The 12,626-nt window shown below is 41.7% G+C and overlaps 1 protein-coding gene across 3 annotated transcripts in view; it reads left to right on the top strand.

Moving 5' to 3' along the window:
- Positions 1-1,857: 1,857 nt before the first annotated feature.
- mdga2a (MAM domain containing glycosylphosphatidylinositol anchor 2a) overlaps positions 1,858-12,626 on the top strand; it is a 145,468-nt gene continuing 134,699 nt past the window's right edge. For all 3 annotated transcript variants that reach the window (XR_006152809.1, XM_031579771.2, XM_031579770.2), the window contains exon 1: positions 1,858-2,875. Coding sequence is in view for 2 of the 3 variants with exons in the window: in XM_031579771.2 (XP_031435631.1) it covers positions 2,803-2,875 (73 nt within the window). In the remaining variant the exon portion in view is untranslated. The remainder of the gene's footprint in view (positions 2,876-12,626) is intronic.

Raw genomic sequence — 12,626 nt, 5'->3', positions numbered from 1 at the left:
ACCATAAAGTTATCCCCCCCAACAATCATTGGAAACAAAACAATTTTTTTTTTAAATAAAGTAATTTGAAATAAATGCACGACAACACAAGGTGTGCTAATTATAAACGTAAAACAATGTGTTTTTAAGTTTTGAAAAATCATCATCCCCCTATTCCTTAAAATGGTTTGGTTCACATGCTGTTTCCACCGGGCGGGGTCAATTAGCCAAGTACACGGTCAGACAGTGAGACTGTTTCCTCCTCTCTCCCACTGACGCAGTTAAAGTTTTTTCTAAACTCCTTTTACGAAGTTACAATCGATATGCACAAGTATACATAAGTTTAATGATGGATTGACATGACAACGTGAACGTTTGCTGATAATAACACACGCATGCCGGTAATTAACACCGTTAGGATAGCTAGCTAGACAGTTAGGACACTGTCCTGTCAGGGGCAGGTTAATGTTAGTTAATAAAGGTAGGTCTACATCTCAGTGCCTCTCCAGATTAGTTAAATTAACTGAAGGTAAATTCATTTAATCTTTCCCTGCGGTGCCTGAACAATGCTGGTATTGGATATATGTATCTGCAATCGTGATGACCGTGAGATGCGGATTCTCCCTCTTGTATTGTGTAATCTGTAAATTCTCGCCTCAAATGTAAGCGTGTTATCCACCATATATCTATGTTTTAAATGTCATGCATATCCCTCCATTGCAGTATGAAGGCCCTTTTGATGGCTTCTAGACGGAATCAGGTTCTTTTGTCTCCAAAAGTTGTCTCGAGGCTCTTGGGATATCGTTTTGACACTGATAGCTGCCATTGACTCTAGTCAGCTCGGATAACTTGTCCGAGTTAGGAACAGTAAATATTGGTGGCGGGGCTTATTGATAGGTCAAATTGAACTGTTTTAGAACTTATTTTGAGCATCAAGTTCTCTTGAACTTTGGACATTATTTGTCTGTGAGTAGATATTTTGTGTTAGTACATTTAATGCCATTTAGAGGATTTAAAAATGACTTCGAATTTCTGTTTGTAAATGTTATTGAGAATTCGGTATTTAGCAGCTAAGTTATGCTAGCTCTCGTGAAAGCAATTTTTTCATGTCCCCCCCCCGGAATTACTCTCCGAAATTTTACCATGTATTGTCCCCCCCTACAATGAAATGGGATCTCCGCCCCTGACCACGACACATTTTTCCGCCTACATTTACTTCGAAAAAATACCAGGAGTTCAGCAGATTTACTGTGCTCAGATCATAATGTGTACAGGGACCCATTCAACAGGCTGCTAATAATATTCGTCTTCTCTATCTCCAGGAGATGGCACTCACTGTACAACTCCGGCAGTCCTGAATGCCCAATAAGCTGCACATCTGCCCAGGTCGACAGTAATGGCTGAGCATACGTGACAAATAGTTTAGATGAACCAGTACCTCATTCATCCGTTTTCCTGTTTCACTATTATCCCATATGAATAGCCCTTTCAGAAGATTATGCGATTCTGATGGGAATATAGAAAATAATTGGTGGATTTAATTTGTGCTGATGATTAATTGAAACATAGTACACTGAGTAGCGCGAATCTTTTGTTAATTTCTATTTTATCTTGTGCATAGTTGTTAAAATGTTATGGTGCACTGCCTTTCCCAGGAAAATAATGTCACAACTGTGGGCTTCTAGAGTTGGAAGGGTAAAATGCCTGTGACCTACGGTAAAATGTTGGCATAAGATGCTTTAAAAAAAGCAATCGTTTGATTAAACGGTAAACTCACTCCTCGGTTTAATGTTTAAGCGAAAGATTGGTGCGAAGAGCTGAAAGCTATGTGGTGCTCAACATGGTGCGTTTTTCGGTGTGGAAGTGCTTCTCATACAAATGAGATATGAGCACTCACGCACACTTTGACGTCGTCAACCAGCTGGGGCTTCGCGTTCCAGTGCAGTAGGCTACGTATGGCGCAGCGTGGATGACCATCCCCTGAAATTATCCTCCGCATTTAACGTTTTCTTTTCTGTAGAAAACAGTTACAAGGGAGTCTGATGTTGCAATTACTGCAATTTGTTCAGATGGTTTTATTTTCAATCGAGACAGCTAGCTTCTGTTTAATAAGCCTAGCGCATATCAGGCGAATTGGAGGACCTGTTCTCATTCGCCGGAGATGAGTCCACGGTCCACGGTCTCTGGATCCAGCATCTGAACGCTGAACAGCATCTCATCTCCGCGGCTATAATAGAAAACCGTTTAGCCTTTCCATTCACCGGATCCTGTGTTTAGTCACGGGGGAAAAGACGAAGACGTCCTTCTGTATCGTTGGTTGTGTTTCATCCAGCTATGGGAGCCGTAGAATATCGAGAAGATACGCCGGATACGAGTGGATATCACAGGACACCGATCAAGAATGCTCTCGTGTCAGTTATCTGTAGCTCTCTCTGATACTTTTAACATATTGAGCTGGTCCTCCTCGAGGTTTTGATCTAAAATGTGCGAAGACCACTGCTCTGTCAATTGACTTGTCAGTCGAAACGTACGTCGCTTGCGTTTTCCCTTTCACTGTGATTTTTGCTCATGTTCACGCCTGTGGTTCTTAGTCTTATAACATCACAGTATAACTCAAGCATAAACCGCAGCAACCAGATGAGCAGGAGCCGATTACCAGCGCTATCTGCTATTTTGACCAGATAGTTTCCGTTACCTCGCTCAGTACACTGAAATTCCCGGTTTTCAGTGGAACCACGGAAAATTGCTACTAGTTTTGAAACCGGTGCTACCTGGGAAAGAACCTGTCATTACCGGGCTGGATATGTTGACATTAACGTGAAGATGGGGTTAGGTTTTGGTCTTTTGTGGCTTCTCAACGTATATCTGGAGGGCATCCATTGCCAAGGAGTCTATGGTAAGCGAGCAGCATTAATGAATGTTCTTCCACAGGGTATAATAGGAGTACCACCATGACCTTGTGAAGAAGAGTCGCTGTAATACCACTGAGTTCTTCCAACATTAGGCCAAATCGTTATCAGGTTTTGTCCAACACTGTTAAAACAATTTAGGCCCATGTCATTTCATACAGTTGGATGCTTTTAGTATGGTGATTCCATTACAAACAGAATTATTCAATCCTGATGCATGTTAGTATAGTTAGTCCCAGTCCTTCATCTAAGATGCAAGCCCATTGGCTATTTCCCTCTACCCTTTTACCTCTGTAGGAAAACTTTTTAAATGTGTAGTTCTACAATGTAATAGTTAATGCAAAGTTACATATTGCGCTGTGACCAAAAATGAGCATTAAACAGAGGCCTTAGTTGATGTGTGATAACAGTGGTGGTGTTTATGTCTGATGCCACTCTACATAGTAGATGTGGAATTTCCTCTGAACAGAGACCATTTGTCTATACCTAACAGTGGAGCTGCTTATGAAAATGGCATTTCTTCACTAAAATGGTCATAGGCCTACATGTATTGCTAGACATGCAACCTGTAGCATAATACACTTTATGTAATGGCAAATCCTAGCAAAGGTTGACAGAATAGCAATGCAAAGTTGTAATTCTTATTATCAATGTAGTAGTGAGTATTTAAAGTGGTCACAGAGAAATCTTTGTTTTATTAATTTAAACACAGCAAAGCAGTCTAGGCTGTAGGCTCACCTAAGCTGCACTTGTCTTGAAAGAAAAAAACACCACCAACAAACAAAGAAACCTTTTAGGTGATATTTTCCAGGTGACAAACAATATTTTAAGTCAGTGGACAACAGTATTATTTGTAAACCTCTTCTCATATTTCGGACATGTAGCTTGCTATTTTGGTGAAACACTTTGGACCACACAATGTGGCGTTTTATATACCCAATTTAACAAATATTCAGACTGTCCTAATCCTGCCTTAATTGCCCTAACCCTTAACTAACCCTAACCTTATCCTCACCCTTACGTCACCTCACAGAAACCCTGGCACGAACCCAACCCCTAACTGGCACTTCACCCTGACCCTTACCTCACATTTAAGCCTAATTTGGTTCCTCTCTGTCAGAGAGTTTTGAGGACTCCCCAAAAAAGGCCCTTCCAAACAAAGAGAGACCATTTCTACAGGAAAGTCATTCCACTTGGAGACCGTAATGCAGCTGTGAGGCACAGCATAATTAGCTTCTCTCTCAATGTCATGTGTCAGGTCAAACAGGACATTTTAGTGGATAGAGTAGTTTTGGGTTTGGGTTTTGGGATCATACATTCTCTCTAAGTAGGTTCTGCATAGGAACCAGTCCCCAGTGTCGTATGTTTGTGCAGTTGTGCGTAACTGGATAGTCCACCCCTCCACTCAACAGGTACAATACTCCCCCTGGATCCCAGAACCAGCACTAGGCTTCTAGATGTGTAACTGTGTATTCTGCCTGTGCCTGTGAATGAAAAAAAAATTATATTGATTCTGACAGTAGGATGCATGGAGGCCTGGATTCATTTTGCACTTGTCTCTCTATGAGTGGGCCATCACATTTATGACTGGCTCAGGTGGATAGTTCAGCATACTTAAGGTTATAGAGCTATGCAAAACCACAGCCTTTTCTCTGTTTGCCCTACACTGCAACAAAATCAATACATTTGAGTGTTGCCTGGGAATACAGGGTTACAGAATGATCCACAAGGACACTGAACGATTGAAGGCAATAGTGGATGTCTTGTTTGTTATATCGACATTTCAATCTGATTACATAATGTTGGCATGAAGTTTCGACAAAGTCTTTTATTTTAAAAGTTTGTCATGTTTCAGAGTATCAAGTTTAAGGGCTTTTCTTATCATCCTCCACATGCAGTGTACTGTACTCTTCTCAAAATGTACGTGCTGCATTTGCAATGCAGTTTTCTCAGCAATTAAGTATTTTTCACTTTATTTTTCACAAACATAAAATCATTCCTGTAGCTCTGTTTTTCCCCCTGTTCTAGCTTGGTAGAGCAAGGTATCCAAGTCATAGCTTCAGTTTCCATTGAGTACACGAATGGATTCAGTATGCCTACCTTTCCTTTTCTGTAAAAAGCCCAGGATAACTGACTAAACGCATTTAAGTGCAAGTGATAATTTTTTTCACCCAATGCCAAAAGAATTGGGCTTGATTGGGTGCCAATAATAGCATGGGGGACTCCGGGTTCGACTGCTCTCCTGTAGTTCTTGTCATATCTCGTAACCTGCTGTGAGAATAGGCTTCTGATCCCCTTTAATGCTCCACTGATCATTGTCTGTTAGAAATACTGTTCTTCACAACAGATGGATCACCCCAGAAGCCTGCCATGCTTCGCCTCACCAACCCTGCTTCCATTTCCTCAGATTTTAGGAAAAAAAAAATTAAATGTGATTACCCTCAGTGGATCATTGAAATTTTTTTGTAGCTGACTGAGGCAATAGCATGATGATAGAAATGTCACCGTCTGTGGGCAAAAAAAGTAGGCTGCTCACTTGGTCATGTTCAGTCAGAATATGCATCCGAATTTTTGTGAAAGGTCTGACTTGGGAGACTAGGTGTAGTTCTGCTGAGTCCCTCCACTAGAGGCCTTGAGAACACATACAAAGCTCTCTTAGTAATATAATGCTTCCGTGGATGTCAGCTCCTTGCCTGGCTTAGTATAATTTAACAGGATGATAGGAAGTGTCATCATTTGCACCGCGGATATGATTAAAACACGTGTAGCCGGAGCACTTTATATTGTCGGGTACAGTAGTACAAGGGGAATGAACAAACGATCTTAATGCCGTGAATCATTAATAATAGCACGTCGCCATTATGAAATGTACACGGGAAGGCTTGATAATTGTTTCTTTGTTATCACGTGTCAGCACTTTTTGCCATGCTGCCCTGTGAAACTTCTTTGCTTTTGGTACATCTTTGATGGGGTTTTTGCTCTTATCTTCGACTTCCTGTGTTTCATTAAAGATCAAGCCAGGGAAATCTAAAGTTTTAATGAGCTTTTCACAAGTTATTTTTTAGGTCATTCATACTTGTCTTTGGAAGGTAGGTGACATTAAACTGAATTGATAACAGACAAATGTTCATAGATCCTTGCTTATAATTTCAAATGAAATATCATATACAAACCTAGGTTATAAAGTGCATAATAAATCATAAATGCAATTATGTATTCCTTTTTAAAACATTTGGTGTCTTCTCTGATGTGTGTACCACTCATGGTTGTATTGAGTGATGGTTTAACTTACATCTTCATACAGTAATTGCATGAATGCTAATTATAGTTTGGCTAATTGAACTGTTTGTTTCCTTGAAGTGTAATCAGGGTTGGGAAGGTTACTTTTGAAATGTAATAAGTTACAGTTTACTAGTCACCATTGTAAAAATATAATACGTGATATAACTATTGGAATTACTTCATCAAAGGAATGTAACTTATTATATTGGATTACTTTCGATTACTTTTTGATTGGCAGACAAGGCCGTGCAAATTCAAACAAGAGAACCAATTAAAAACAAAGCAAAATTTTTTAGTGCATACTGCCAAATGAATGGAGCCTGTCTAGACAGCAAAAAGATGCAAAGCAACATAATGAATGCTATATTGTACATATAAGTTTTAGAGCTTTTTTACCGAAAATAATATATTTGGATGCAACCCTTTTGTAGTCACCAACATTTTACAAGTACAAGTAACTGTAATTTAAAAACATCTCATAATTTGTAGGGGATTCATGGCTGAACATATTGATGTGACTGTTGACATGTCATGGTTTTTGCTGACCAGCTAGTTTGCTAGGGGTGCTATCAATCAGAGTGTTGCATTCTTCTGTTTGGACTCGGCAGGTGTTTATTTTGCAGACTAGTTTGTTTGTGTGTCAATCAGAAAAAAAACCATCTTCAGTTTATGTAGTTACCCCCCCCCACCCCCCCCCCCCCCCCACACACACACACACACACTCTCTCTCTTTCTCGCCCTCTCTCATACACACACACACACCAGCCAGGAAAAAACAATCATATTGCTGCAGGTAAACATGACTGGTTTAAAGTAGTTGCAAACGTAAGTACTCATACTTGTTCTCGGTCTGAAAGAAAAGTGGTATTGGTGCTTTCTATTGATAGGCAAAGCTATCTCAATCGAGGAGATTGTATTTTTCTTTTCTTCAGAGCTATTATGTCCTGCCTTTGATTTGATCCGTATGAACAGAAAGTCCGCGTTCTCAAGAACTCTTTCTGTTGCTTACCTAGAGAGTCCTTTTTGTAATAGATTTTAATGAATACGGACAAGATCAAAGGTAAACAGTCTTATTTTGATTTCCTCTGAGCTCAGGTTCTTCCAATACCAGTTACTCTTGTCGAGGATCCTCCAGGTCTTGCCAGAGAGAAGCATGTTAGTGGCTAACCTTTCGCCCCCACCTGCTTATGATCCCATAAACCTCCTGGGAGCCAGTTTTGATCTTTAGGTCAGATACAATTTAAGAGCAGACACAGAGAATAAAACCCAAGGCATCCTCTGTGAACGTAAAAACATAAAACAAGAAAAAAAGAAAGAAAAGACAATCCTATAAACTGGACCCCCACACTCAAATCCTCCCACCCTGTCACTGGCACTTGATATGATGAAAGTCCCCTCTTCTCCAGCAGTGGGTCCTGTTGTGAAAAAACACTTCCACAAAGCATACGGACACACACACACACACAACACACACACACACACACACACACACACACACACACACACACACACACACACACACACACACACACACACTACTACCCCCCCACCACCCCCCACACACACATACAGTTTTCACTGGCTTACTGTCAGCTCAAAAACGGGTGGAGATTATGAATTGATATATTTTCAGCTCTATCCTTTGGGCCAGATGTATTTTCTTTCTTTCTTTTTTTTTTTTTTTTTTTTTAAAGCTGTAATCCCATAAGAGGGTTCAGACAGGTTCATCAGGGCATGACCTTTGACCTCTGCAGAGGCACACTGTGCTTCCATTCATGCTTCTATTCTTTAAATCATGCTCACGGCATGAGGTCAAAATGGCTGAACTCCACACAGGGGCTGAGCGTGATGTTCGTGTTTCTGTGTTATCCGCGTAGGCGGGAGTCTTACCTTTTAGGTGGCTGTGTGATTCATGCCTCGTGAATTTTGCACCGGGAATATATTTTTTTTCCTTTGAACCGAGGCCCATTTATGAATTCATATGGTCTGAAGTATGCTGAAGAAATCTCTCTGTTGTGTTGTTGGTACGCCATCAAGGACATGTGGGTTTTTTACTAAACGGGTGATACATGCAGTGCTTGCACCCGTGAGGAAGATGTTCACAGTGTTCGGGGATAAAGACATGCAGATTATGTTTTCAGGATTTCAGTGATCCAGGGCTTTCAATTGAAGCTATTGGATGTTGCTCAGCATTCATTGGCCATAGGTCACTCACTTTGACTTTGCTGTATTTCAACCACTTGAAGCTGAAACTCTGGGATGAAATAGAGAGGGAGAAATAAGATCAGAGGTCTGGGAAAGAAAGAGAGAAAGAGCGAGAGAGAGAGAGAGAGAGAAAAAACTCGGCACCAAGTCACACGAAACAAGGTCTTGCCATGCCCACAATGATAGCCTGTGCAGCCCGAACAATTTCCCATTTTCAGAAGCGCCTTACAGCCTATTGAGCAGAATTCAAGCTTTGGAAAAATAATTGTGTTGGCTGTGTGATCTTGAGGGATTTTGTAGGGACTGGGTACACAGTACCTAAGAGTTTATTTACTCTCCTGTGATTTGTTTTCATTTTGAATCCAATTACTGTATCAGCAGTTCTGAGAGAGATTTATTTATTATAGTGTTTTCTTCCTTCCTTCCTCATTTCAACATTTTTTTGGAAGGGCCTGGTTTGGAAACGTTCATACATAAATGTAAAACATGTGCAATCATACATTATTGCTTTGTATTGATTTTTTAGAGGGAGTACAATATTTCATTTGAGGTGATTTTAAAAAAATGAAAACCTAGGCAACACTCTACTTGAACCCTATATAATAGGACCTATAATCATAAGCATACCATATGCCACTGACGTACATTTTCATGACAGATTTCCAGAGACAGAACAGTGTCAGGTTTGGATTATAGTACTGTAAATGGTCTCGACAGCTCTCATTGTGTGACATGCAATGGCAGCTTATTACCCTGTGACATAAGCTGTTATAGCATCTTATATCAAGAGCGCTGTCATGACAACTACAGAAAACTCTAACATGACACTGCTACATCTCTCAACATTATATACTAATGACTAATGTCAGAAAATGCTTGCTTCCATGACATGATTACATTAATCTTGTGATGGGGGAGTTCTTGTGAAGTGTTCATGTAAGACATAGTGCCTCTTGACTCTTCTCGTTGGAATTTCATTCCGAAACTCATTTAGTGAAATATCAGACCCCATGCTAATATTTGACGAGACAACAAAACCCATGTACCCTGCCACGGCTAAGTGTATGTGCCAACGTAACAGACCGTGACTTTGCACATTCCACTGATAGCTCTGTCCCAGTTTGTTCTCACTGCGTCCACTGTAGCCATGCATGTTATATAGTCAGTAATGTTCTTCATTAAAGGTCGTCGGAGAATTTCTTTCTGTTTAGTCAGTGGTTACTTTCCCTGTCACAACCAGTGATTTACGACCTACACTAGTACTTATATGAGCAGAATGGCTGGACTGTGTAAGAAGCTGGTTCAGGTAATGAGGCCCACACACAGAGCCAGAAATGAGCAAGGCGTCTTGTGTTTATTGTTCACAGGTGTCAACATGCCCGCTTCTATTTTCTATCATTTATTGCATTGTAAGTCTATTGGCACGAGCACAATGAACAGCAAACAAAAAGCCATCATGAGCAACACTGTAATTCTCCTTTAAGAGGCCTGTGTTTCTCTCATTCTCTCGCCCCCCCCCCCCCCCCCCTCTCCTCTTCTCTTTGCTAATCCCAACCACCAGAGGATTCACAGCCCTTCCAAACCCATCTGCCCGAAAGACAAAAAAAAAAAGAAAAGAAAAAAGTGACACAGATATTTTATCGTCACTGGCAGATTAGAGGAAGACGGTGCCGTTTGAGAAAACCATAAGGACCTCTGTCCGGATTATGGATTCATTCTCACCATGTTTTTGCGCCATAGTGAGCTAAAAAAAAATCCTCTACAGACCAGATTAGGGGCTTCCATATTAGGAATAGTGTCAATTGGCGCCAGTCAGCGTTGCCTTGTGAATTGTGAAAAAAAAAGAAGAAAATAAGACAATTCACAGAAAGGCAGTGGTGGTGTGGCAGTGAGGTGTCATGAAGGCCTGACTCCTGCAGACAGGATCCATTGTGGTCGGTAACGCGTGTGAAGTGCCCTTTACCACTCTGGCGCTGGCAGGTAACAGATGTGACTGACAGGTCCCGCGGCTCCTGTGCCTGGGTGGCTAAGCAGCTAGCCGAGAAGGTGCCAGTGACAACAAGCCAGTTTAGCCGCCGCCGCCAACACCACCACCATCGCCATGAAACAGTCCAAAAGAACAGACAGCGACCGGATTCGTTTTAAGGATTGGATGCCTTTTGTGCTACGGATGTTGAACAGCTCCTGAACAGTTGACCGTGATTCAGATTAAGAATGGGGCTGTACCTTGTCTGGTGCTTGGTACTTAGTTTGGAGTGTCTCTGTCTGTACTTTTGTTGTTGTTGTTGTAGTGTCAGGATGTGGGATGCGGTCTCTGGCGTCTTGCCTGGCATGCTTCTTCTTCCTGGTCTCACAGTGATTGCCCCCATTATGTGGAGTGGGCTTTGTTCGAGTTGCTAATACAGCCCACAATCCCTTGCCCAGGGTAGGACACAAAATATCCCCCCCCCCCCTCTCCCTTGCAGTGCAGAGTAAGAAACATAAAACCCCAAAAAGGTAAAATAAAGAAGCCCATTAAATTTGCATTAGCAGAGTTCAAGAAAAATGCTGTGCGCCCTGCTGTTTGGCATCAAGCAAAACAGCATGTATCGGGTAAGGATCAAGCCATACATATGGAACAGATGGAATGTGTACAGTAAGGCCTGCCAAGTTCCTTTGTTGTGCTTACCCTTGACCTTTCGAGAGCCTGCCTGCCTGCTTTATTTTTTTGGCTCCTGCATGTGCATTTTGTTATGTGCTAAATTAAGCCCGTCACATCATCCAGCTGAATAGAGGATGGGTAATGGCTTGCGGAAACTGTCGCATACTTCATCGTTCAGTTACGGGAACATGGAGGAGGAGATGAAGGATGATGAAAACCCTGTTGAATCACCTGAGATCGTGTTGCGTCGAATGTAGCAGGTTTTTAGCTCTCGGGCCCCACTAAATGTTTGTATGAAAATCCAAGCTACCATACATAAAGATGACGATGATTCAGAGAATTTAAACAGAACAGAGAATTTATACGTTCCATGATAGTACAGGAAGATGGTAAAAACCCTCCATCCTTGCTGCAGGAAATGCCTTTATTCATTTTTTCCCCTCTCCAAATAAATGAATTGGCTTTGGTATTTTTTCCCCCGCATCTGCATATTTCTCCATTTGAGCTCTCGTCGACCAAAATGGTCCACCATTGTGCTAGCTATGATTGCTTGCAGGATTAGCCCCCTCAGAACAGAATGATATCATTGGTTCTCTCCCAGAAAATACACCTCCTGTGTTTGGTATATTATGGGAAGGAGCACTCGGTACAAAAATAATGTTGCATGTCCTCCAGTGCAGCCTTTGTCAGCTGATATTAATGCGCGCGTTAGAGGTCTTTCAGAGGCAACCATCCATGTGAGAAGGATGAGTTCGGGAAGGCACTTTGGACCTTGTCCAGGGCCACGATGTTTTGAAAGCATATAGGCATCATCTTAATCCAATCAATAGCACTTATACCTTTAAGTGGAATGACTGCTTACATAATTCCCACCAACACACGACAGATGCCGGGTAACATTAGAAAAAAAGCTTGCAAAATCCTGTAAAGGCACACATGATCCAACAGGCCTTTTTGAAGTATCCGATAGAAGTTGTAAAGGAAAAAAATCACCTATTAGCCTAGATTGCCATTAGATATTAGCATTTCGGGTGGTTAACTCTGTCTGTAATTGATTTAAAGTCTTATCAGATTTTCCCATTTTCCAATATTGTGATTGAAACCGGCCCCCACTCCCCTCTCCCTTCCTAAACAGTATGCACACTGCACTCTGGCTTGTAACCAGATCCCTCAATGGTAAATTGTCTGCATCTTTACCTCACAAATTATTTATGGGAAGTGGTGTGTATCATAGTTGCATGACTGAGCCTTTAGGGTGAGTGCAAAGCCTGGGCGCAGCAAACATGTCTGACGCTGATGCTGCTCCTGCTGCGGCTACGCAAAAGGCCCCACAGTGCATTTGCGTGTGTGTGTGTGTGTATGTGTGTGTGTGTGTGTGTGTGTGTGTGTGTGTTTTATCCATTAATGCGGGCACTCCTCTTGCGTTTTGTCAAGCCATTAGCTGTAGATTTCGTGGGAATGAGTGTTAATAAGTGTTAATGAGAGTTAATGAGGATAAGGCAGTGCCGATTACTGGGAGCGATGTGGGCATGCTCCGTTTCGTGGTTCAGTGCACCGTCTAAATTCACATGCAGAGGGGGCCTGCCGTGGCAGTCTATGGGGGTTTTTAT

The sequence above is a fragment of the Clupea harengus genome, chromosome 14, assembly GCF_900700415.2.
Source record: "Clupea harengus chromosome 14, Ch_v2.0.2, whole genome shotgun sequence".
NCBI lineage: Eukaryota > Metazoa > Chordata > Actinopteri > Clupeiformes > Clupeidae > Clupea > Clupea harengus.
This window is presented reverse-complemented; position numbering and strand designations above follow the sequence as displayed.